The sequence below is a fragment of the Amblyomma mixtum genome, chromosome 2, assembly GCF_055824585.1.
Source record: "Amblyomma mixtum isolate Tamu chromosome 2, ASM5582458v1, whole genome shotgun sequence".
In the NCBI taxonomy this organism is placed as follows: Eukaryota; Metazoa; Arthropoda; class Arachnida; order Ixodida; family Ixodidae; genus Amblyomma; species Amblyomma mixtum.
The window spans coordinates 5,277,208-5,304,774 of NC_143013.1; the positions used below are offsets into that span (position 1 = coordinate 5,277,208).

At 46.5% G+C, this 27,567-nt stretch overlaps 2 protein-coding genes and 1 pseudogene across 2 annotated transcripts in view; all 3 read left to right on the forward strand.

The window, feature by feature from the left end:
• Window positions 1-27,567, forward strand: part of LOC149358280 (glutamate receptor ionotropic, kainate 3-like) — a 387,223-nt gene that overhangs the window by 216,519 nt on the left and 143,137 nt on the right. The window lies entirely within an intron of this gene.
• LOC149358283 (uncharacterized) lies at window positions 10,734-14,269 on the forward strand. The gene is made up of 2 exons (XM_089570311.1): window positions 10,734-11,882; window positions 13,394-14,269. The coding sequence occupies exons 1-2, from the start codon at window positions 10,765-10,767 to the stop codon at window positions 13,764-13,766; spliced, it is 1,491 nt and encodes a 496-aa protein (XP_089426437.1). The 5' UTR covers window positions 10,734-10,764; the 3' UTR covers window positions 13,767-14,269.
• Window positions 15,446-27,431, forward strand: LOC149358284 (uncharacterized; annotated as a pseudogene).

The window sequence follows — 27,567 nt, forward strand, 5'->3', positions numbered from 1 at the left end:
TCCCAACTTAAAGTGTGCGGTTCATCTCTTAATGCCGGTGATGCTTGTTTTGAAAGCTGCAATTTCGCGGAAGATAGGCTATGAAGTTCAGTGCTTGGTTCGTGATGACGCAGTTTGGCCATCTTGTTTGTAATGTCCGTGTCATTTTTTTTCTTTATTGACTACCTTTCTTGTCCATTGTATCACATGCCATTACGCATTTTGCGTCACCAGCCTACTATTGCTGTTGACAGCGTAATACTACTACTGCTATTCATGATGTTGATTCCTTTCTCTGACAACACTATTAAAGTGGCTGTGCGGTTCCATAAGGTGCAGCATCTAATATTTTACCCGGATGAGGAAAGTTTGTGCTGAGATTCGATTATTATAGTCTTGAATCAAATTGAGGTTACCCGGCCCTACTCAGATTTCAGAATTTGTCAGCATCTAGACAAAACAGCGGTCGCAGCAAAAGCGCCAGTTTGGTTGCGGAAGCTGAAATGCCGGATATGTGCATGGTCACTTTTTCATGCATTAGGGGAGCGTCATTTTTTATTTATTTTCGTACATCATGTTGGGAGCGTACTGAGCGCGCTTAAAAGAGAACTTGTTTTTTTTTACATTTCATTACTGTCCTTTCTTTTCTGACATCGTATCCCTTGTTCCCAGGGGGCAGCAAGTCTGTGGCACAGCTTTTCAACGCTGTCTCAGAGAAAGACGTTGATTTTCGAGATATGTATAGAACCAACGATGGCTTATCAATTTTAGAGCACTAGACAAAGGCTTATAACTCAGCAAAAGAAAGCTGGAAAGGTAAAGAAATCTATACTTTTTCTAAATAGCTGTTTATAGGGTCACTCTTCCAACGTTGCAAAGTAAGCGTGAAAATTTTCACTAGGCAATGTGCGGTGCTATGGACGGACATGGCTGCGTTTTCTGGTAGACTAGTGGAAGTGTGTTAAAATGTGCGCTTCTATAAAATATTCTCTCCGTTTTAAGTGAGGGATTGTGATTGCGAACTTCCACAGGTTATAAAAGACAGAAATCTAGTAACCGATAAAGGCATGCGGTAATCAGAATTTTGGTACAAACATTCCTTAATCCAACAACGAATGAAATTTTGAAGCGGATAGTGTAAAGAGCTTATGGGTATATGTTGATTTTTCTTCCATGTCCTCAAATTATGAAACGATGGGAGAAAACAATTGCCTCAGTAATGCTCTGGAGTACCGTAGCGGTGGCCTAAAGGTGTTAGCGAGCATCCCCCTCGCATGCGATTGGTTTGAGGTTCCATTCCCAGTTCCACCCGGTAGCCACTGGTGATAAATGGGTACAAGCTTTTCCCTTGCCTGGTGATAGGCTTCTTGAGGGTGAAATGCCTGGACAATGAGTCTTGGACCCCCATCTTGCTAGGTGGCGACAAAAGACCTCGTGCCATGGCGCTGTTTGGGCAAAGCTATTTTCTGGCAGGTAAAATTCATCATCATCATTAAAATCTTCGAGTAACTTTTAGTCGGTCAAAATTAATATACTTAGACAGGAAGGGTTGTTAAAAATTTCTCAGGAACTATAGCCTTAACAAGTTGGCTCAGAATTTGCCCGACTGAATTCACGGTTAAAAATTTTATTCTGATACCTACAGCCCTTATTGAGGGCATTTTTGTAAGGGATACAGGGGCAAATTTACATTGTCATGCAGGTGGCACACTATAAAAAAAGCGCAAAAAAAACAGACAACGACACATTCTAGTCTTAAAAAAAAGCGAATGCTATAAGATTGTCCAGACACAGTAAGGCGTGGTAAAATAAATATTTTCATACGGATAGCCCATGGTAGCGCACACAACATGATAGCACATAGCACGTGGTATGGAAAAACAATGACATTTTTGTACAGACAGCGCCATGTATAAAAAAAAGTAAAAAGGCCGATTCCTCCCCAAGATTACTCGGGTACAACACTGAAAGAGGGCCGCCAAAAAAAAAGGTGACGCAACAGTAAGTACGACAAAGTATTTTCAGAAGACGATAGCGAGGCTGAGACAACCTCTTCTGCCAATTTATTCCAATCATGCGCTCTTTTAGGAAATATGAGCTTTTGAATATACTTACACGGCACTGGTACTCTTCAACTTTAAAAGAATGATCTAAACGGGAGGATACGCAGCTGTAAACTTTCATATAGTTATTTTTGCCAAACCTGTCGCTTCATAAAGGTATTGTGAAACAGCGTCGGCCGTAGATACTTCCGTCTGACTTGTCAGGGGCGCTACCCGACATTTTCGCCTTCTGAGATGAGCTTTTAGTAAAGTCATTGTTTGCGTACGCGAACCGTGCCGCAGGTCTGAATTCTTAAATGTTAGCTAATAAGTATTTTTGTGTCAGGATCCCAAGTCGCACAACCATATTCTAAGATGGGACGCACATTTGTCAGGCAAACGTTTTCTTTAATTTAGCGAGTGCCTGCTTGAAGTTTTGTTTTAAAAAAATTGACACATAGCTGGCTTTAGCAGTGATATACTTCGCGCGGTTGTTCTGGGAAAGTTGTTAATAAGGACTACACCTAAATGATTGTATTTCTTAACAAACTGTGTGTTTCGGTCTCCGAGATTGTGCAAGGTAAATAAAGGGTTTCTTTTTGTAAATTGGAGAACATTAAATTTGGAGAATTTTAATGTCATGTGCCACGCATTGCAACCTGTTAGGACATTGTTTAGGTCACTCTGCATCACGATAAATGCAACAGTCGTCAGCGTACAACCTCACCCTACTAAAACCTTGTCAACTATATCATTGATAAATATTAGGAAAAGAGGACAACCCAAAACTGATCGTCGCTGGACACCCGATAGTACTCAAGTATCTTATGAATACACACCTTCAAGATTAAGACGTTGCTTTCTTCCGCCAAGGTTTGCTTTGAGCCATATCTCTAGGGCAGGTGGAATTTTTAGGGGAGACAACATCAGCAACAACAAACCGTGTGCGACCGAGTCTAAAACTTTTTGAGAACCTAAAAATACACAGTCAACCTGGTATCCACAGTTAGTTGGGAAACAAAGTTTGGGAACAAACTGTATGAAGCACGTTTCGCAAGGAAATCGCTTTCTGAAGCCAAGTTACGTTTGGCAAAAAAAGTCGTTGTACTGGAGGTGAGTGTTTAAATTCGTGTATATGACATGTTCCAACGATTTACTGATGACACTTGTAAGGGAAAGCAGTTGTAGGTAATAATTTTTGTTTTGTGCCACTTTTATGTGCCGGGACTATGTTGGTACTTTTCCAGACAAGTAAGGCGCTGGTATCAGTTGATTTGTGGAAGAGTGATACCAAAAAATGCGCGACAAAAACTGCGCAGTTCTTCTGTATTGAATTCAGAATATGATCTGGCTGTCTGCCGAGTTCACATTGAGCTTCTATATTGTAACACACTTCTATGTTTTGAAAGATCTGTCACGATGTCCGCAAACCAATTAACATTTTGCAAGCCGTTAGCACACAAACATCACACACATCGCATTGTCAATAGTCCTTTGACGCAGTACTTCAGAGAAAATCGTTTTTTGTTGTTGTTGTTGGACGTTCACACGCTAGCCTCTGTAAACTGCAGACAGTTTCGTCTTGGATGTTTGCCCAGGCTTGGAATGCATGGAGGATGGGCTCGAAAGATTTCGTGACGCATCACAGGTGGCTCTGAGAAAGATGTTTTCTTTTTTTTTTCCCTGGGATACCCATGATACCCGCGGTGTCGTTTCCGTTTTTATGTCTCCTGTCCTGTCTTATTCTCACTGTTTTACCTTTTATTGATACGAATCAGCCAACCCGCAAGAACGTTGTACCTCTCGGGTGGACGTTTGGACTTGAGGGACCGTCGGCTTGGGCGTCAGGTTCAGCGTGTAGTCAGCGCCGATTTCAGACCAATATTACACTGAAATTCCCGGAAATGGAAGTTAAACGCATTTCACACTTAAAATACACCACTGGCTAGTTTTGTCACTTTACTGGGCGTTAATATTTGAATGCGCGGTTCTTGATTAATTTATTTGGTTAATATTCTCAGTTTATCTTTATTTTACTAGGACCAAAAAGAGTGTAATATAGAACACTCCTATTAGAGCATTTTCTATTCCTCTTGCTACAGGCGCTACGAAAGAAAGAGAGAGAGAGAGTTAATTAAGCGATGAAGGGGAAGGGTGAAATGTTTAACTAAAGAATTTCGCTGGCTGTAAACGATCACTAATCACGAGAGTATGACATGCCTTAAGTTGCAGTTTGAAGACGACAGCAAAAAGCAGTCACGCGCTTTCAGAGAGAGATTCTCGTATGAAACAGGTCTGTCCTACGCCATGGTTATTCGTCAGATGTGACATTTCGCTCGTGCCCGTTTAGGACACACGCATATAGTGTCAAACCACACAGGTTTCAAGCAGACAGAGTGGGGTGTTCACATATCCGCTTTTCTGGTGCGTACTAAAGTGCCCATTTGTTGTGACTTGAGTTGCAACATTGTTTTTAATGCCATAGACACCGTTAAATGAGATTATGGCTGCATTCGAAAGGGAAAGTCAGTGAGTACTTCTTTATTTTCATGACCGGCTCTAAGGCCTAAATCGAATATGTAGAATGGTTGGTTGGATAAGAAAATAAATGCTGTGACGGGCGTCCTTTGCCAGGACTGTGGCTGTATGGTCGTGTCGTTGAGGGTTTACTAAACTTAATGTGCATTGGGACATGCTTCCGAGCTAAAGCGATAAAAGTACACCAGTAGCAAAAAAAACACGACAAGGATACATGACACAGAATCTTTGATAGCGCGCGAACTGCTCAATAAAGGGTACTTCTCCGAAAAGCTGCTCCTGAAACCGAGGGATGATGATGATGATGATGATGATGATGATGTCCTCAGGCTGAACGGCACATACCCACGGCGGAGGATTGGCCAGAGTGCATACCGGATACAAACGCACTCATGTACAGGGAATGGAGTATATTTAAAGTTTTGAGACGCAGAGCTAGAATTTGTACAAAACAAAAAATACGGAGAAGGAAAAGTTGCAAATTCACATTCTAGCAGAGGAATCTACCAGATGAAATTATACCTCCGAAGCTATAACTTCCTTGTCGTCTTCACGCCGCTGGGTAATGTAGTTTATTAAATAACACGTCTTTGCATGAAATTCTGCTTGTATCTGGTCTGCACTAAAAGAAAGCCGAGAAATATTAGCAAATAACCGCATGCTATGAGGTGCTCGGTAGAAAGGATGACTCGGTTTATTTTTTTTTCGAAGTGGAGCCTTAGCCTACCGCGGGTATGATGCGGCTTCCGCTTTTTTTTCATCTTCGAGTCATAAATGTATCGATTCTATTTCAGTTAATTCACTTGCAAGTCATGAATGCCTAAACTAAAATTTTTATTTTACCTTCGTCACTTTCAACGGAGCGTAGCTTGGTTTTCGAAATGTCTCAAAAAAGTGTCAACACTACGCCACGAGTTGCGCGCGTAGGCCAGCACGTGACTTAGCAGAAGAAGAAAATGGCAGCTCCAAGCGCGGCCGATGAAGCGTTTTCTCCCGTCGCCGATGAGTTCGTCGCTTCTCCTACGCCGCGACGAGTTTCACGGCCAACAGCGCCTGCGATTCCCTTGGTCTTTGGCACGATGGTCCTGACTGCGGTCGCTTGCTCGCTCGTCTGGATAGTTCTCAGCCTTCCGGTGAAACCTGGCAGAAAGAACATCACCCAGAGTGACTTCTGCTGCCCGGAAGAAGCTGCCCAGCTGTTCGCCGTCATCAACAGGGACCTTCCGCCCTGCACAGACTTCTTCGCACATGTATGCAAGAACGCGATCAAGGACGGCGTCGTGAAAGAAGACGTTACCAAAGACATCTTGGTAAGCCCCATTCCCACGCTTTAGGGGAACTACGTCGCTGGCAGTGGGTGGTTATGACGCAGACTGTAGCACTGGTAACGTCCTTTGAGAGGCTTTGAAATTGCGTTTCTTTTCTCACGGAAATTATCAAACTATGGGCATTGGAGCAGCTTAGCTGGCGTTGTCACTTAAAACTCTCCTGTTACTGACAGTGGTCAGGTGAAGGTGCATGTTTCAAAGCTCGCTCACCTAATCTATTCGGACCAGTGCTTCTCGATCGTCCAACTTTCTCTCACTTATATCTGTGATGCCTTTGATAGGTTCTGACGACCGTCCCTCGTTTCACGGTCATTTGTGTTTTCTTTTTTTTTTACATGGAATGTAGGCTTGAGTTTTATGGTGTGCATCTAGTACTGTCACGAAGCCATATCTTTCTTTATGAGGTCATCCGCATATCTGCTCTGAACTTTTAAATGTCAGAAATCGAAACTAACGTGAACCTAAAACGGACGTGACAAGTCTTAAGGCCGCGTGGATTGATTTAAATGCTGCAGTGGGCCGCTCATGGTACCCCTGAAGTTCTGAACCTCTCTAGGATTTTAGAAGAAAACTGACGTCATCACCTTTCAAAATCGTTTGGCCGTTGGAGGTGCTGCCGATGTTCCATTATACAGCTCAAAAGTAAAATGTGTGGGCTGAATACTTTTTACTATTGCTAGGCATTAGTGGCGGTGGCCCCTCCCAAATTTTCTTCACACTTATAGTTAGCCATATAGAAAGTGCATTTTACCATCTTTCGGCTTGGGTTAGGTTGGGTTTCAGTTTAACATGAGTGTGTTGAAAAGTTCTCACAACACTCTTGGTTCTTTGTTCACTGAGCGGGTGGAAACTTCTTTAAGAGTTAAAATGCTGGAGATATCACGCCCGGGCTCTTTTTCAAGAGGAAGCTACTTGCCTGGATATCACTGCCATCATCATTTTTTGCGCGGCAACTTTTTTATCATTAGCTTTTCTAACCTATTTTCGTGTCATGCAAGAGAAACTCCGTGGCTTTATTATCTGATGGTGTGGTGGCGTTCGCGCTACAAAAATAATAAAGTACAATAATTTAAGTTAACAAATATTTGGAGATTCTTTTTCAACATCTAAGTGCTCCGTGGTGTAAGGCGTGCCAATTACTGTCACAAAAAAAAGTTTTCTAGCCGATAGCTTGTAATGGTCTAGCTGGTGCAGATTTGAGAACATAACAAACAACTCCATGACACAGAACTTGACATACATCTGGTGGTAATGAGCTCTTTTGTTTGTCAGGTCCTCAAATTTTCGGTGCCTGTATTCCTTTCTTCCTTTCTTTCTTTCTCGCTTGCGAGTCCGAAGCGTCCCGCCCCTTTGCCGACTATCACAGTCTGCTACTCGAAACTGCGATGCGGAGCAATACAGGAGGCTATTCTTTGTTTACTGCGTGGTAATAACGTTTGTGATGTAGCAGTGCACACAAAAAAAAATCTTAATTATGGTGTCTTATTTTAGCGGTCTGCGTTTTGTAGTTCAGCATAATACTAATCTAAATGACAGCGCTCTGACAGTTTTTAATACAATCGCCTTAAGTTTAAGTGGATGCTGTGGAATTTCAGCACCTATCTTTCAGTTAACGTGTGGCAAGCTCCAAACAAAACGATAACATGCTTTACGAATACTCCACTTGTACGGAGTCTATCGGCAGTCGTCATGACCAGGGGCCGAAACACGGAGCGTTCACACGGTTAAGACAGTCTCAAAACTGTCTCAAAGCCCCGATCCCATCGGTCGGCCCTCACCATCATCATGGCTTAGTCACGGCCGCCAATAGGAGCAGGGCATTGAGACTGGTTCCAGACTGTTTTCATATTGAGCGCGTTTCGTATTCGGCTCCAGTTACGCATATTTTTACTGCGAAAGAAGTATGAGGGCCATTCCGCAAAAAAAATGGAGGGGACACATCAACTCCGTCTTGAGGGCATAACGCAAGAGCGTTGATGGGTTAATGCCCATATATGGGGAAGTGGCAGTTCGCTACTTTACAGTCATAGATTCCTGGGAGTCCCCATGCCACTGCTGTCTTGCGATGTTAGGTGCTGCCATCGGGGGAGCTTGAGACTAACCTGTCGTGACCAATATTAAGTCAACTGCCAGCTACCACGGGATTGCGCATATTTCGGTGCGAAGGTTTTGATGAGGCCATAGAGTCACGTGACCTAAGATAACGTGACACGGTCACGTGACTGCCCCATTTCTCGACCATGGGGGGTGCGAGGCCGAGCAGAATCGTGTGTCCCAGCCTAGCCATCTAAGGGGGGCCACTCGTCCCATTTTCCGCTGAAAACGCCGGCGACGACTGATTTTCTGCAGCACCGGAGCCTTAATGCTTTCGCTTGAAAATCGTGGCTATGTTTTCTGACAGCTAAGAAGTGTAGAGGTATGTGAGAGAAAAAGGGTCTGACTAGAAAAGCATGACGCCTCTGCTGACAAGCTGTCGACAGCGATGAGGCATTAAAGGCTTTCGCCTTAAAAAGGTCGAAACAACAGCAGACAAAAGGACAACCAGTCACGCTGCCGGGGTACTATGGTGATTGCATAACTAGGAGCAGGAGCTATACAGGCGACCAAAGTGTAAAGCTAAAGACAAGCCTTTAAAAACACGAACGCCTTAGGAGTCTGTTTAACTTGTATTTAGTATTTGTAGTAGGTGCTGGGAATAAACTAATGAAGTAAATTGAACATAATTAGCGCAGGTTCTAGTACTATACCTTGTGGAACATCGTAGTCTCCAAAAACTCTTTTTTCCTTCAACAACGGAGGAAACGTACAGAAATACGAGTTTTAAAATATCCATCTGTCTCAAAACGTTACTTAAATTGCACATCGAGAGGATTCTGAAATGCCATGCGCAGGATTCAAGCATAAAACGTGACATTTTTTTAAGCGTGCAATATAGCGTTTATTCTGTTGTTGCAATGAACTACAGGATGCCCGTAAATCGTTATTCCATATCGCAGAATAATGTAGCCCAAGGCGGGAGTTACCACATTCCTTGCCGATACAGGCGTTTAATATCTTATATTGCACAATAGAAGCGATACGGCGCAAAAAAAGCTTACGAATGTAAGCAAGGTATCCACCTCCAAGAAGGGTTGCTGTCAAGATGCAAGCCTAAGTACCTTACTACAGATGAAAGCTGCAAAGGCTTAGAAGAGCAAGACGTACTACAATCTGATCAACGCTAAACAAAGGGATAAGCAAGCTAACTTTTTTCAAGCAGAGTAATTGTGCTTTCGATGCGTTGATGGCGATAAGTTATTTCGAAACCAGTCCATAGCTTTTGTGGCCACAGACGGAAAGAAGATAACGCGTCATATATACTGTTATCTCAATTTAAAGTCAGCGAATCACAGGCGTATTGATAGAGAGAAACGGCTATCACGCTGTGGGGGTCATCTGCGTAAATACTGAATAATAACGGATGGACTATAGGACCCTGCGGAACTCCAGTATTACCAAGAAAGTCCTATGAATTTGCCCGACTGTAGCAAGCTGACGACTATCTTGAAGGAAATTGGCTAAGAGAAAGCACCCATAAATCTAAGCAACAAAAAGCTTATTACAACAGACCAACAGACCTATTCAGGGCGTTGCCACAATCAAGGAATCAACATTTCTGCGATCAAAAGCAAAATTTAACTGGTGACTGAACCTTCTAGAAGGGTTTGAGTGATACTCCTCTTCCAGAAACAATACTGACTAGGGGAAAAATGCTGCTATTATCCAGAAAGCATGTCATCGTCAACAACAATTGTGTTTCTAGGGTTTGAGCTGAAAAGGGCAGAATTGAAATTTCACGATAATTTTCAATCTCGTCACACGCTCCGCTTTGCAGTTTTCAGTTTTACGGGAATATCACCACTTTAAATTATGCGACCTAGCAAAGCTCGCAAAACGTCATGTGTTCTGCACAAGTCATTACGGAAAATCCGGAGTAGCAGGCCAGGGCCATGTTACCACCGGCCGACCTCTCCACCTTTCCCTCATTAAAATTCCTTTCTCTCTCTCTCTCTCTCCGCCAGTTTCAGGAGATGCGTTAAAATTCGAAAGTGAAAACATGAGACCTTACCACCTCCTGAGAAATTAGACAGATACGCGCTGATTCACTAATACTGTGGATCAAAGTGCACTAACCCACGTGTAAGTCGGTATTGCTAACTACAAGGGAAAAGTAGCTCTTGACGTTGTTTGTTTAGTGGCTATTTATTGGTAATAAAAAAATAAAAGTGCAAGGAATAGATGTTATCCGCGGCATCTGCCATTGAACCACCTGAGCCGCGGCTAGCGGGAATAAAAGGAGAGAGAGAAGACAGGGAGGATGAAAGAAAGAGGGGAGCGATAGATGAAATGATAGTGGTAGGGCGGCAATATACACAACGTACAAATTCAGGATATTAGCTCTTATATTCATGAGCCATATTCTGTCCGTCGGTGAATAAATTCGAAGAAAAGCAATTCTCTACATTAGCTTCGAAATCAGCGCCCCCCGAGCTATTAACTAAAGACCATGTTTTCTACTACAATAACTAAAAAAAAATGTATTCGTTTCGCGCAGCGGATCACAGCATTAACTGTATTCTCCAGTTGCCTAAATTTTTTGTTGTGGATACTGTCCATTGTAATAGCGTGCCAAGGGCTCTCCTTATACCGGTGCTTTGTCCCTCTCGCAGGAGAGCATCAGGGGAAACGTTGTCAGGGGCACAAATCTGCACAATTTACCAGCGGCTACCACCCTTCACCGCTTCTACACATCATGCCTGAGAGAGATATGGAGACCAGAACGGCTTATCAAGGAATCTGTGGCTGTTCTGCTCGAAATCTCAAACTTCAAGACTGCCATGAGCTCCGGTGACTTGCTTCGCTTCTCCCTAAACGTACAGCACCGCTATAATCTTGCATTTTTTATTACCGTCGAGTACCAACCTGGAACGCCCACCACATTGACAAGGAATCACATGCGCTTGGAAAATTACAGGCATTCCTGCATTAAAACTTGCTTCGGCGTTGCTCTCGCTGCCGTCAATGCTCACTTCGGCACCAACTACTCGCTTGAGCAGATTGCAGATTGGGATCGGCGGCTCCCGGGCGGTTTGCTTGATGACTCCAGAGATGAGGTCACACCAGAAGAGCTCCGCGACGTCTTCAATGGCCTCAACCTGTCCCAGCTGAAAGCCATCCTTCAAGAGCTCTCAATGGATCTAGACGCAGGTAAACCCATATACGCACAGCCCAAGGAGGACACGCTCCAAGAAATTCGACTCTTGTGGAACACCTCAAGCCGGCCTTTGTCATTGTGTCACATGATAATGACAGTCGCGCTTGAGGCTGTTTCTTCTATACATCTTTTCACTGTGGTGACTACTCCCTCGATACGCGCCGCCGCCCTTTGCGAGATGCACGGCACGGAATTCCAAGAACTCTGGCGCCGAACGTACGTCGCGTCCCTCACGAGCGAAAAGAAGAATGTCCAGCTGAGAAATGTTTTCGAGGCCACGTGGAAGGCACTCACCACCTACGCACCTATTCGCAAAATCATGAAACACGGCAACGACACGGCAAAGTTCAATGCAATGGTCGCCAATATTTCCCTCCTGCTGCCCATAGACCTCATCCTCCGGGACGTTGCCGCTCCAAATTTGTCCACTCAAGGCTTCGTTCGGAACTACTTTCGGGCGCTGAGCTTCGAGTTCGACGTTGGGACAATGAAGTCAGGACGGGGCATTCTAGTAATCAAAGACGGCTTCCATTACGAAGCAAGGAGTGAGATGGTGTTCGTGAACGACACTGCCCTGTACGTGCCAGCCTCTATGTTCGGCTTACTAAGTGCCAACAACACCGATCCTATGCTTGCTGACGCACCCGTCTTGGGCAGCCGAATGGCAGCTGCTATATGGCTCAAAGTTGTCAGCAGCGAAATGTGGTCATCGCAGACACAGGTGGCCATCGAACAGCACAGGTGATTTGAAGTCTATGCCTTAATGAGCGCTTCCTTTGCAGAGCAGGGTGATAATAGAGGCTTTAACCTTTATTTCTGATAAGTATTCAATGTGAAAAAGTGCCTACACATGCTCTTCTTCGAACGGTCTGAGGTCGTAGCCTGTCGCTTGGCAAAATTTCAGCTGTAATTGACGCGAACTCGGAAATGACAAAGCCGAGACATCTAACCTAACAGTGTGCTAATAGCACTTTTTCGAAAACCGGATAGAATATGAAGGGAGTCAGTAAAAAGCCGAATCTAATATGAATCGAATACTTAAAGGACTGAATGGAATACAAATCGAAGGTTTGCATAATTATTCGATACTGCGGCGCATATTCGTAGGAACGGTTATTCTTCTGAGACGGATAAAAGCTTGAGGCAATGTTGCTACTGATGCAGTTAAATCTGGTCTCCATTATGAGTACGTGGCCAGCATATTAGCTCTATGACCGCCATTTTATGCGCCTTGGTAGATTGCCTTTTGCTAATAATGGATTAGGTGAATAAACAAGTGCCACATATCAATTTAAGATAGAGACGAGAGTGATGACACATGGCGGCCGAAGCAGGCCTGAATACAGGGTTTCTTGAACATAGATGAACCCTGCATTGTCGTTCAGTCTAGGAGGCCACATATTTGACCCTCAGGAACGCGGTCACAGAAACGGACTTCATCGCGTCAATGAACGCGCGGATCAATCGCGTCAGCATTCTTTTCGGCGTCGTAGCGGGCCCTGTTTTGGAGTGGTGCGTGTCTGATTCAAACTACGCTCTGCTATCGGAAAACTATTCGAAAACTTGTGATCGTATTCGATTCGCTTCGAATGACTTTGAATATGCACTGTTTGATTAGTTGAGTGAATGGAATAAGAGTATATTAGATTCGATATTCGAAAATTCAGAATATTCGCTCACCCCTAACTTCCTTACTAGAGCATATCACAAAAATGAACAAGGGAGGGGAAAACCTCAGGTTGCTTGAGCCAACGTTTCGACAAGGGGGCTTGTCTTCGCCCAGACGAAGACAAGTTCCCTTGTCGAAACGTTGGCTCAAGCAACCTGAGGTTTTCCCCTCCCTTGTTCATTTTTGTGATCGCAATGGACCATCAACCACACCCTCTCTCTACCATTACTAGAGCATAGTAGGCTATATGGCGTTTCTGAATACCAATTTTTTTATCTAACACTCCTCTTAAAGAAATTAGGGCAAAGAGCTAAAGAAACACCAGCTGTTCACTATATAATTCAGGTAAGGAACACGAATAGACATAGACAACGTATAGCGTATAGAATACAGAGGGCTGATGACAGGCCGTTCACTGGAGTGATGTTGTGGATCTTATATGCTAAACTGCCGAGCTAGCTGCGTGAAAAACACTAACAATAGCGGCGGCTAGCTCTACTCTTAGCAGTGCCTTAGTACATCGATTTAATAGAGGCGCCGATCTATTCACAGGCATCTCACAATTCTTGGCGCTTCATTACAGCCTTTGCGTCGAGAGGTTGCTGCCGGGTTTGGACCCGTACCAAGTGCCAGCTGTAGCCATCACTGCCATGAGCCTGTACATTGCAGTGGAAGCATTGGGCGCGTTGCCCTCCCTGTCCTTTACGGGCCCAGCGGCAGCTGACTGGTACGAAGAAAAGACAGCTTGGAGCCTGGACCGGATGTCCAACGCCCAGTTCTTCTACCTACGCTACGCCTATTTCTTGTGCACTGTTGAAGTGGGTGTAGGGAAGCTGGTGAACGCGGCTCTCAAGCTGAGCCCCGCTTTTGCCGCCGCGTTTAGGTGCAGTGCTTACCCACGCTCAACCAGCAGTCTGGACTGTTTCAACGTTACGCAGCAGTCGACTTCCGCATGATGTGTTACAATATGCCCCCCTCTATTTTCATCTTGGAAGTATCAAGCTATGCGTGTTTTTTGTACGATTTTTCGACGCTTTCTAACCATCTCAGACTTACTATTGCTTATTCATGACACGTAAGACTACATTGCCGACCATTTCTCATGCTCTCTCGAACTTATACTACTCACAACGGAAGTATTTCTTGTGTACGCTAACGAAATTTTATTAACTTGTATTCATCGATAAGCTCTCTTCTCAGGCGGCCTTCTCCAATCGAATTACTATTAAGATCGCGTAATTCGTTTTGGTTGCTGAGTCCTCCGGTGGCTTTAAGCAAGCTTGGCGGCAGCAGAGTTTACGCCAAACAATTGCATGTTCAAAGTGGTGAAATGCGGTACTCGCTGCTTATGGCTACGATTCGTGTGTAAACTACACGCAAGCAGCGTGGCTTTTTTTTTAATGGACTGTTTAAAGAAACCTTGCTTCTTTGCTAACACGCCTATTATAAATGCTTTGGGAAGCACCAGACTGCGCGCTGATATTCTCTTGGTAGACAGCACTTTTGAGTGCATCTGAGAGTTGAAAGTGCGTGTCCCGTCTGGTTTCTTCCCTTCTGCCTTCAACCGCGTGGCTTTCTGCCATGACTCTAGCTAGCAAGCTATCTGTAGAAAAAGCAACTCACAACAAGTTTTCTGTGGTATTTTGAGACCTGACAAGAAATTCTTGCAGTATTGTGCAGTCACCTGTCGCAACGGCAGAGGCAGTTCTGTCGCTACAACAGATAACTTCTCAATACTACAGAAAATTCTCTCTTAATGATACGACGATAAAAAATGTTGTCTTACCTGTATTGGCTCTGTAATATTTTTCGACTGACAATTTACTCAACTTCCTTCCTTCATCGCGATGATATCCATGATTCATGATGTAACCCCTTTTTTAAAAAGTAACCAAGCAGCAGGGTCTGCTTCTCAGTCGTATTGTGGAACGTTTACGGCACCCTCGCGGTTGTTTTGATGCGTGCGAGTTCACGTACCGTCTTTGTCAAAAATATACAGCCCAAGAGGTTTGCTTCCAAGCTGTATAGCGGGGCTCCTAAGCACATTTGACAGGTATAAGTTTGAAACGGCTGAGCACTTAATTCCTTGCGCCTTCATGAGATTTGAGCCTCTGAGTACGCAACAGAAGCCCCGCTGCAGGGCTCAGAAGCAGACGCCCTGGGCTGTGTACTTTTGAAAAAGACTTTACATACTCTCAAGAAGTGTGCACTCAGTGCGATGTGGCGTTTTTTCAAATTAGCCGAAAATGTTGCTCGCGTGACTACGCGCTCCTTCCCTACCGGCATCGCCCCAACTGCAGCCCCTTATTTAAAGGGAAGCTGAAACAGTTTTTTTGAGAATTCGAGATTATTTAAGAATTCGAATCTATCACAAAGTATTTTTGCACTAGCCTTTAAATCGGCGACATAAGCGTCGAATAAAACCGCGACGATGTTTAGGCTTTTCCTCACTACGATGGTGGAGTGCGAGGAAACTCGGCAGTGACGTCATTTTTGCCGAAATTTCAGTTGTCTGCTGCTTACGCCTGCATGCTGCTGTGCGTAGTCAGATGGCGCCAAACAATGCATCGTGAGCTTCACCTTCGATGGCGTCGGTTTTCTTCCATGGAATAACCGTTTCTTCGCTGGAAACGTAATGCCGTCATACGTGAGGTCATTATCGGAGCCTCTGCCCTTCGCTGTGCACTTCAGAGAAGCCTGAACGCCGACAACTTTATTCGGCGATTACGCCACCTTTTCAAATGCTAGAGCAAAACGATTTCGCAGGCTTTACCAGCACATTTCGCTCATTCGGCAACCTTAAACTCATCGCATTCTAAAACCGCTTCAGTTGCCCTTTAAGAACTGAAGGTGAACTCTGAACTTCTGCAGCTTGTTATGCATACATAACTGCTCATTGATCCTGTGAAGCGGCAGCACATTACTGATCAATCGACTTTTATGTGCGCTTTCTTGCCTGATGACTGAACACAGCGTTTAACCTTAGGGGCAAATACGCTACCCGTTGGTCTCCTTCTGCCAGAGGATTTTTCGATTGGCTACGATAAGTGGCCATCTGAACGACTCATATCTCCAGGCTTGTTCCGGGAAAGCCTTCTTTTAAAGCTAGCGAGTATCAGATATCCTAGGGAACAAAGGCATGCTCTTCAATCCGTATGCGGTAGCTGTGTCCTTGTTTTGGTTTTGTTTAATGCCGAAGTTTATAAAAATGGACCTATTGATTTTCACTATTTATTATTGCAGCGTTAGACTGTGCTTTGAAACCCGTTTCCCACAAGGGCGAAGAAGCCTGCGATTAGCACTACAACTTAGTTTTTCAAAACGAAGAATAGATACGTTGTTCTTTTATTGCTTTATGCCTTTTCGCATCTTAGGACCCCTTGTTTGGGTAGTGTTGCTGGTTGCGATATGCCTTAAAGGATCCCTGTGGATAAGTTGAAATTAGTCCGAATTTATACATTACCATGTTCCAACGAAACATACGCTAGTTTCGCTGAAAACGCGGGTCTATATGCTCGAAGAAGAAAAAATTGCAGGTGTCACCATCAACGGTCATTTTCGCAAGTTAACTATATGCGTCGATACGTTTTTTTTTGTTTTTGTTTTTGCGGACATCAGAGGCCAGGCTAAACACCATTCACTTCAATTCGGCATCACAGAGTCCTTTTGGTGTACACGTTACAATACTCAATCGAGTGGCGTGAAAATTTTAAGCGCTATTTTCTTGATAATAAATGCATCTTTTGCTGCCGGACTAGCATCAAGACCCCCTGAAGGTACCTTACAACATTTTTCTAAGAGAAAAAATTGAATGAAGCTCTCGTTAGTGTCTGAGTTCCTCTTAAGCCTGCGCCGCTCCAAAAGCATTTGCAGCGGCAATAAATTGTGGTAAGGTGCGAAACTTTCACCTCTGATATTTAAACGTCAGTTAAAATAAAACTCACGTTTCTAAGCAGCTACAAGGATGGCATGTTTAACTGCCAGGAAACATGACAGGGGTTTGGGAAGAAGTACATATATGTCCCGCGCCTGCACAAAACATTTATCACACGGGGTCCAATACGAGAAAGCGTGTCCAGCTTTCAAACAACTTCGCAGCATCATTTTTGCAGATATTTGTGTGGACTGGTTCCTATACTCTTAATCTCGGTTCCACATAAAGCGTTTGCGGTTCCATGTAAGCTCGAGGTGAAACGTCTGTTTCAGTTATTTTATGTGGAACCAGGCACGTCCATGTTTTGTATATTGCACACACACACACACACACTTCTGTAGCCTCTTTCTCGCCTTTTTAAGGGGGAGTTATGTGGAACACGTTGATGTTACTAAAACAGCTAGCTCATCCATTTTCCTCAAAACTTATGTGGAACACGGTTCCACATATTTCATGACGCACTCCACACTGAACTAGGCGACTGCCCACGAGACGGAGGAGGCGAGACCGCGAGGAGAGACTTCTTTTTTGAATTCCGAAAGCAATACTGCTAGCACTTTTCTGCCGTCGGTGGAGGTCGTTCATTCGCTCTGGCGCAGCTGCGGCGCACGACCACGTGACAGCGTGACGTCACGACCAGAGGAGAGCAGGGGCCCCAAATCGTCTCTTCGGCCGTAGTCGTTCCTTCGCTCGGCGCGGCGGCTACCACGTGACGGCCTCCTCGGCCCGCCTCGTGAGGGCACTCGCTAGGAGAGGATAAACGGGCCGCCGCTGGCGCGCTCCGCTTAGTCATGTCTGAGGAGTTGTACAAGGCGTCGCTGGAGCGACGTGCTGCGCGCAAACGCCGGCGCCGTGCCGAGGAGACAATTGAAGAAAGGCTAGAGCGCTTGGCTAAGCAACGCGCTTATGCCGCAGAAAGGCGAGCCCGGCGGCGTTCTACAAGTTCAGTGAGCGAGAGTAGTTTCATGGACTCTCTGAATGCCGAAGAATCGTCTATGAGTAGCAGCCAGGGAGTTATTGCTTTCGCAATCACTCAGGCTTAATCAGAGCTAAGCCACAGCTAATTTTTTCAGTGGTTGGGCACGTAACCAGTGGGCGCGTGACATCTTGGGCCAATCGCCTGAAAGAGTAACCATTATATGTTTCAGTGCGTGCAAAACGAAATGCGTGCATTGGTGGTAAGCACCTCGCCCCTTGTAGCTTAAGCCAAGAGGTTGAGTGTAACTAACACGTACTTTCCGTATGAAACGTAAGATCATTGTCAGCACGCACCTAGAGGAAGAAGAATTATGTTCCGTATTAAATTAAGGAAGAGCTTAAAGTGACCTTTCGAAGCAGTGTAAATGCGCGAAAAGATAAACACAGAAATAGATCTCTAAGAGGGCGCAAATTTCAAATACTTTACGTGAAGACGTTTTTATTAATGCCGGAAATACGTGGGCGCAAACGAAACGAGGCACAAAAAAAAAAGACAGTACACGGCGCGTGTCCTGTGTCTTCTTTTTCTATGTGCCTCGTTTAGTTTGCGCCCACGTATTTCCATCATCAACGGCCTCTAACTAGCCCAGCTTTCCATTATATGAATGCTGGTCTTTCCAAGCTCTGTCTGAACTCGGTATATTTCCAGGGAACACGACTGCGGCCCTGTTCGTGTTGACAGAGATCGAGGCTGGGCCGACGGCGGAGATGGCTGTCATGTGATGGTCTCTAACGACGAGTTTTGTTCGAAGAGAACACATTCCATGTGGGCGGTCGACATCACTGTACGGGCAAAATGTTCCTACACGTGAAAGACATTATCCTTATAACTATCTTTCAAAATCCGCCCACTTTTGCTATCGTTAACCGCTATAGCAGGTAACCGGGGGGGGGGGGGGGGGGCTAACAAGTTGGCACGCAGGCATAAATGGAGGGAGAGGGGGTGCAGCGAGGAAAACCAAGAAATAATTTATGAGTCTACCTCATTATAAGGAACAAATTGCTGCTATAACGAAACAGGATGAAGTAATAAGAAGCCTGTTTTGAGGTTCGCACGACACTTTCCTACAATGCTTTGACCTCTATTCTACACAGACTAACATGTTCAAACCTTAAAGAAGCTTCACATAACATTACTTACCCATGGAATTCGAATCATGATCTGTTTACGTATGGTCCGTTTTCTTGCGCTGTACATTTTCCAGAACCATCGCAATGGTTGCGAACTCCAGTCTAACATAAACAACGTTCCTGTACTGCTACCCAAATGTGAAATCTGTTGAGCTCGAACAGACGTAACCTCCTATATCGGTGCAGCGAAAACATGCGGCATGCAGGTCGATGTGCGCTATACATACAACAAGCATTTAAACCTGGCAGTCGTGAATGAAATAGCGGGACCTGCGTCATGCTGTCGACAGCCACCTGAGCTTTTGTCATTCATGGTCGTTATCATTGATTTTTAATTGATTGTCATCAATTGCAGGGGGGGGGGGTGTCAATTTATTATACCAAAACAGGTATTCAGATGAATTAGGCCGCCGCGGTGGTTCAGTAGTTATGGTGTTCGCCTGCTGACCCTAGAGACTGCGGGTTCTATTCCGGCCGCGGCGGTCGAATTTGGATGGAGGCGAAATCCTAGAGGCCCCTGTACTGTGCACGATAAAGATCGCCAGGTGGACTAAATTTCCGGAGCCCTTCACTACGGCGTCTCTAATAGCCTGAGTTGCTTTGGGACGTAAACCCCATAATCCAACCAATCAGATGATTTATTACTAGATACTTCATTGCTCAGCTGCATTAACAGTACCGGGTTACATCGAGCTCCATCAGACAACAGCTGTTGTCCTCGCGAAGCAATCCTCTTGCACTGAAATCGATTTCAACAGGAATAACTTTCGGGAAACACGAATCGCCGGCTCAGGGACAAGTGGCGTACTGGTTCCTCCAGTTTTATTATCCGCCTGTCGGCATGAACAACGCAAACAAAGATGCACCGCAGCTCTGTTTGGTTTAACGTTCGCTGTGAAGCGTTGTCTCAACGTTGGCCCAACGTTCCAACAAACCAGCATGCATCATGTATGGCGTGGCTTTGTGTCACTGTTGCCAGAAAAGACCGACGCGCTTTGGACAGCACAGTTCACGAAGGATTCAGAGTTTGCAAACTGCAGTCAGCATCGTAGTGGGATGGAAATTTAAGCCAGTTAATGCTAGTAAACCTTGCAAAAGAGCAACGCCAAGCACGCAGGCAGTCGGCGCCACGAGCACGCGCTATCAGACCAGAAGATGAAGTTCTCACCGCTTCGAGCCCTCATGCCCTCGCGGCCTCGCGCCATATTCGTAGAAGAAGAAGGAGAAGGAACACCCGAGCCCGGACGGCAGAATATGGTCTCCGCTGGTCAGCCCTCCCACCGCTACCCTGCCATCATTGTTTCGGAGCCAGCGAGTGAAAGTGCTCGGCACCTTCGGCGGCTTCCTCTGCGTGGTGTCTGCGGTGGCGTTGGCGAGCACGCTGGTTTGGCTGGTGGTCGGGGAGCCTTTCAAACATCGCAGGGGTAACGCCACTCACGCGCCTTTCTGCTGCCCTGATGAAGCAGCCCAGCTGTTCGCCGTCATCGACAAAGCTGTGCCGCCCTGCGTCGACTTCTTCGCGCACGTCTGCAACAACGCCATCAAGCTCGGCTTCGTGCAGCAAGGCGTCGCCAGGGACACCCTAGTGAGTCCCGCAGGCCTACAGTCTCCTCTGTCAAATTTTAAGACGGAAGCCTTTAATGCCTCATCGTTGTCGCCAGAAGGTTGTCAGCAGAGGTGTCACGCTTTTCCTAGCCAGACCAGAAAAAAAACGCATTGTGCACGTTGGGATTCGAACCAACATCCTTCCGTTCCGCAGCCGCGCGTGTTAATGGCTACGCTACTCACTGCCAACGCATATGTAGTCCTCTTTGTCTAGGACGCTGGAGAGTGTTTGCAGAAAGGCGTCGAATCAGGCGGATGCCTCTCAAACGCCGTCCAGTGTCTCCGGCATTTAAGATTCACGAACAAGTGTTTACATAACTAACATCTTAACCCCACATCACTCCCACAAGCAGCAACACCGCGCAAAAGGCTTTCACCTCACCGAACTTTAGGTCGACAAAGTGCACCCCTGAATTTTTTTCGCTGTGCGCCCTTGTCGCCGGTGAATCCGACAAGATACGCTGCATAGGGCGATTTTGAAGTTAACTTGCGATCCTCGCAGAGAAATAAAACGCGAACGCTTCGTACACTTCATGACGCCCTGTGGAACACGCAAGTTTTACTACTAAAAAAGAGATAATCACGACTGATCAAGAGTCTCTTCGTTTAGCAGGTGCGTTGTGTGTTGACAATTCCAGGATCCGTCTTATACCGACATATCTCACAAATCCCTACCCTCCCTAGCTCCGCCACATAACTTCTAGTCACCCTCAAAAATTGGCCTTTCAAAGATTTTGCAAGCAACTCACAGCGATTAGCCATTTTATCGTAAGCGTGGTAGTAGAAGACTGCCACCCAATTTAAGCTTCTGAGCCTTCACTCCCTTGAAAGAGTGATAGGGTTTTAACGCAGTTAAACCGAGCAGACGTGCGAAAGCATGTGCTTATTCTGGTTGGCTAAAGGTTTTGCTTTGGTCGTTTTTCGTCGGCACACCTGCTGATCGTACTCAGTATGCAGTGATGAAGTGTGCACGTAAGATTCGAGGGATCTTCAAATGCGTGGGAGCAGCGGTCGCACTTTAACGCATTCATTCAATACCACATCTGAGCGAAAAATTGCACCCGTACTTCTCATCGAACGGCGCACTTTGATGTCAATTACCGAGTGTTTGTTGACTGACTACGCAGTAAGTGTGATTGAACACAACTCTTGTAAATGACTCTGCTGTGGTCGCTGCGATTTCTGCTTTCGTGAATTGCTTCCTGTGGGTTGTAAGTGGAAAGAAATGAGGGCGCGTTCCGCTCAACAGTAGTATGCCGCCTACCGGGTATAGAGGTCTGCAGAATATGCGCGCATACCTTGACGAACACGCATCCGCTGGTTAAACATTGTTCTCGAAGAAAACCCTGCATCCCTTGCCGGCACCTCAGATACTGATTGCATGATGACGCGCGCTAGGAAACTTTTCCTTTAAGGAGCAAAATAGTTTGGTTTGTTTTGTGGGGGTTTACGTCCCAAAGCGACTCAAGATATCAGGGACGCCGTAGTGAAGGGCTCCGGAAATTTTGACCACCTGTGAGAGGTGATGGTACATGCATGTGGTATTTCTCAGATATTTTTCCTTGGCCACGTATTAAGCACGCATCGTGTGAATGACATCGTGTGAGCTTGCGGTTCTTTACTTGCTTAGTTTAACGGCTGCAAGCAGGCTGTGTGCACAGAATGCGAGACGAAAGCTTTAGGCCCCGTGTTCCCGACTAAACTTCTTTTCCCTCGTGTGTTTTGCGCTCTTTGAATTACGAGACCCTCCGCACTGTCCTCTATGCTCTCCGGGCTGCTTTCCCTAATAATTCGACGGTAACTGCCCATCGAGACTGGGAAGTATCGTTCGCTGCTGAATACGTCATTCATCATCACTGATCGAATCTTAAGTGGCGATGCCATGTTTACCTCTCTTTGACGCTGTATTCTCACCTAAAAAGAGTTGTTTTAGGCAAAAATTACATATTCGCTATCTCCCTTCCCTATAAGACTAGCCTGACTTAGTATTCCCCTTCCCTGTCTTTTGATCTTATGGGGCAGTCAGATGGACGCAGACAATCCCTCGTTGCTCATCCTTACTTCACACTCTGCTCTTCTTGGCCAGCATACCTAACAATAACATTAGCGCATATATATATATATATATATATATATATATATATATATATATATATATATATATATATATATATATATATATATATATATATAGTTAAGTGAAAGGTGGAACGTCGCTTCATATCGAAACATTTATTAGGTCGACGTTTCGGTAAGAAGCTGGCATTCATCAGTTCTCGCCGCAACGTCGACCTAATAAATGTTCCAATATGAAGCGATGTTCCTCCTTTTACTTAACTTATAAAAAGCAGTCGAGAAAGCGAGAAAGTTTTTCTTGTCTTGTGTTCCAGTTTAATCGATTATGGCGAAGTATCAGAGTCTGAAACGGTTCAAATGATTTTATCCCATCTCATTTTTCACCTACCAGGCAAAAATAACAGGAAACATCATAAAACGCACCGCGTACTACGGTTCACAAGCTGCCAAATCGCTTCACGGTTTCTACGCTTCCTGCCTCAAGGAGGTATGGCAGCAGCACCTGCGGTTAAATGACATCACGTCCACCATCTTGCAGAGTGCTGGCGCCAAGCGTGCAATGAGTCCCACCGAGCTGCTGCGTTTCGCCCTAAATGTGACCTTGCGATACAAACTGGGCTTCTTTTTCAAAGTCAACTACATCACGCCACCCGTGGTCGTATTTGAAAGGATTTACGTTCGCATCAGGAACCAGCAGCGCCACTGTGGTGACATTTGTTACGGTGTGGCTCTGTCAGGCGCCAACGCTCATTTGCGCACCAACTACACGAGCGACGAGATGGCCGCCTTTGAACTACAACTTATGGGACTTGATGCATGGGATCACCTGGTTGATGTGACCGTGGAAGAACTAAGCGGCGCATTTGGAGGCATGGAGGTCACTCACATCGAAGCCGTCTTCAAGGAGTTCTTCACTGGAAAAGTTTCTCTTAAAGCCGCGTACGCCATCTCCAAGGAGCGCCTTCTCAGGGACATCAGATTCCTTTGGGACGTCTCCAAGCAGCCACTGTCGCTGTGCTACATGCTGACGACGGTCATCCTCCACACCATGAACCAGCTCCAAGTGGACAGCGTGCTCGACTCGCCAACGCCACGCAGCTGGCAGATCTGCAACTTACACGCGTTCAAAAGCGTCGAACTGTGGCGCGGCGCCCATGTGGCCGCCCTCACGAGTCCCGCCAAGGACCGCCGCCTACGCGCCATCTTCGAGACGACGCGGCGAGCGCTGCTTCACCACGAGCCTCTTCGCCAAGCCATGGCAGCTGGCAACGACACAGAGCGCTTCGAGGGCTTCGTTAAGAACGTGTCCCTTCTGCTTCCAGTCGATCTCGTCCTGAGGGAAATCCACGTTCCCGACATGCCTGCTCTCGGCTTCGTCCGCAATTATTTCCGAGCGAAGAGCTTCGATTTCGACGTCAAACAAGAAAAGTGGCGACTGGGGCTGCCCGAACTGCAAGACGACGTTAAAGGCACGGTCCTTAACCACATGAAGTTTATAAACTCTACGACTGTCTACATCTCGGCGTCCACGTACGGTCTGCTGAGCGCCAGCCCTGGCGACGCCCTGCTCGCCGACCTCCCCGTGGTCGCGACATCCATGGCTGCTGTACTCTGGAACGAGATCTTCAGGAGTAACAGGTGGAATAGCTGGACTAAAGCGGCTTTGAGTAACCAATGGTATGACGGGAAGCTTGGTCACTAGGAGAAAAAAGATTGCCGACGATTACGTTATTTGCTAATGCGAAATTTGAGCGCAGCTCATCAGCTGTTCCAGCTTTTCGATGGATTGAGGCAAAGAATGGGAGCAAGACTTGTATGTACAATTAGAGAGCCTTTTATTTTTCAGTCACAATCCTTCTTCAAGAAACACTCCACTAACAGTAAAGTTACACTCGAGAGAGACTACAAAACAAAATAATTATTGCACTTAGAGTGCTCTACCACAAGTCAGAGAGGCAAACAAACAAAACACAATTTGTTCACTGAAGCTTAAACGGCGGCTTGGGCGGTCAACGCCCTTCTTATATGGGCTCGCTCCACGTCTGTCTGTTCTTCTTGCCAAGGCAGGCGTGCACATACATACAGACAGTGTGAGCAGTGCAGACTCCTCCTTCTCGCGCTGGGGGCGCGTCCTCATTGGTCAAAGGACGATTGGCATCGAGGAGCATCTGGAGAGAGAGAGAGAAAACTTTTATTGCTCTTTCAAGAGATTCGCGGAGATGAAGACTTCTTGGTCGTCCTGCTTGGGCGCTGGCGACTTGAGTCTTCGAGCAAGGGTGGGCCCTCAGTCCAGGGCTCCACTGAGTCGTGCCGCTTCAACAGCGTGCTGTACCAAGGCCCTCTGGACCTCGAGCTCGCTGCTGGAGAGACAGCTCTCCCATTGCTCCTCACTCGGTGTTTGATAATTGTGGAATGCTATGTTTCTTTCGCACTCCCAGGTAATGTGATAGAGTGTAGGTGTACCGCCGCACCAGGGACAGTCTGATCTGAATTGCGTTGGTGACATTTTGCTGTATATGTACAGGTTAGGAAAAGTGTTCGTCTGTAGCCTACGCCATCCTACAGCCTCTGGAACTTTCTTCGTGGCGCCGCCGCCGTCGCGCGAGTGAAGAGGTGGAGGGAATCTATTAGCGCTCGCAAGGCTACGCCCTCTCCGTCAACATCGCGTAGAAACGACTCGGACAGTCTATAACAACCCACGGCAATCCCCCGCGCGCCGCATCGGCGAGCGCTGACAGAAGGGGAGCATCCACACACACAAGGCTAGTCGCTCTCCCGGGGTTCCTTCTCTCCCGGTTTACGACGCGAGCCGACGAGAGCCGTCCGCGCAGCGCTGTTTTTTTTTTCTTGATACGGAGGGGAGGAGGTTCCCCTTTACCCACTCCTGGTTACAACGGACAGTGACCACGGCGACGGCGACGCCACGAAACGCAGAAACGGGCCCGTTCACACTTGCCCCAAAATCCGGCGAGCGAAGCGGATTCGGCCGCTTTTGACGCCGAGCGACGCGGAAAAAGGTGCGGCGAGGGCGATCGGGCTGGACCCATTTCCGCCGCGCGGCGACAAACATGGCGGCGCCCTTCGAAGCCGGACTCCGCTTCGGATTGAATTCTCGTTGTTGCTGCCTTTTTCAGTGCGTTCACTAGCCAGAAATGCACACAGGTATTTCGCTTCCTCTCACCTCGCCTCCAAGAAAACGTAAAAGTGATAAATTTGCCTTCTTTTTTTACTTGCAGTGACGATTCCGCAGCTTCTAGGCTTAACAGCAGAGTCGGTTTGTTGACAGTGATGGTTCCCGCCCTGACATCCAGATGGCGCCACTACACGCTGAGTTTATTTTTGCGTCTGTGCAAGCATACGCTGAACTAGAAGTGAGATTGTGCGTGCGTTTAACGTACGTAAGCATGCATACGCTTATGGTACGTAGACAGCGTAAATTTATGCTCTTTTCTCACTATATCTGTGAATGCCGCTAGCAGCGACGCGGTGTGGAAAAGCGAGAAACAGCAGTGGCGCGGCGGATCCGCCTCGCCCGCGCGTGAACAAGTGAGAACAGGTCCCTGTTTATTGCGGCGAGCGAATCCGCTTCGCTCGCCGAATTTTTGGGCAAGTGTGAACGGGCGAAAAAGCGACGAATTTGAAGCACGATGTACGGTGTGTTTCACCTAATACTTTCCAAAAATTTTTAAAAATAGGTCTTTTGAAGAGCGCTTTGTTCGACATAGCATATGCGAGCGGTATACTACCTCAAAATAAAGCTAAGGCGTGCTAACTAGCAGCCTAGTTAACTAATGTTGGTGCCGCCGCGGTGGCTCAGTGGCTATGGTGCTCGGCTGCTGGCCCGAAAGACGCGGGTTCGATCCCGGCCGCGGCGGCTGAATTTCTTTGGAGGAGAAATTCGAGGCCCGTCTACTGTGCGATGTCAGTGCAAGTTAAAGAACCCCAGGTGGTCGAAATTTCCGGAGCCTTCCACTATGGCGTCTCATAGCCTTAGTCGCTTTGGGACGTTAAACCCCATAAACCATCCAACCAACTAATGTTGAATACTTTTGAACTGTTTCTGATAGGCCCGTAGTTATTTATAGGCGTGTAGCTCACCGGATATAATATCCGTAACAGTTTTTACAATTTCGATAACGCGGTTACCGTCGGCGCTGTGGCCCGGCAAATTTTGGCTATTTCGACGAGTTACGTAGGTTGCTTTGCCTACAAGCTTCTCGAATGCGCAAATATTTTGACGAGGCGTAGCCAGAATTTGTTGAGCCACGGCTGCGAGGGTAACCACGTTTTCAAGATTCTAAAAACTGATACGGATATTATTTACGGTGAGCTACATGCGTCCCAATGATTCAGGGGCCCAACGGTGTTAGTTAAGAAATTAGCTATTCAGTCAGGCTGATGATGATGGTGACGATATTGGTAATTACAGCAAGTTTTCATTTTGTCTCTTTCTCTCCGTGATTCTTGCGACACAGAGCGTGCATGCTGTCGTCACTGGCGGCCGCTTCCAAAGAGAACCCGCGAGATCTACTCGCGTCCACGACGGGACTGCTGATCGCGGCTCGCGTCGCAGCGACGACGGCCTCCTCGGTCGAAAGAGCAGCAACGGCGACGGAGCCGACCAGCGACTGGTTCCAGCTCCGACCGCTGTAGAGTTTGTTCCGAATGTCCAAGGCGCAGTTCTTTTACACCCGCTTCGCCTACTTCCTGTGCGGCAGCGCCAAGGGCGCCAGAGACAACGTGAACCAGCCGGTCAGGCACAGCGCGGACTTCGCGGCTGCTTTCGAGTGTGCGTTGGACCCGGATGCGCTTACGAGCACATCGTGCGCGTGAACGGCGCTCCGTGATTTATTACAGCTTTTGTATTTTTCTCTCGCCCAAGCTTTTGACGTGCGGACCTGTGCAGTTAGATAGTTGGCTTCAGGAAGCGCACAAAACCTTTTCATTCAAATACCGCTCTGCTTTATATGTTATTGTCAACGCATTCGGTACAACCAAGGATAAACTCTGCGATTATACTGAACTCAGATATT

Excerpts from the sequence above, each read along its gene's own strand:
- LOC149358283 (XM_089570311.1), top strand. The coding sequence starts at position 10,765 with ATGAGCTCCGGTGACTTGCTTCGCTTCTCCCTAAACGTACAGCACCGC. Across the intron at positions 11,883-13,393 it reads GTGGCCATCGAACAGCACAG|CCTTTGCGTCGAGAGGTTGC; the intron begins GTGATTTGAAGT and ends GCTTCATTACAG.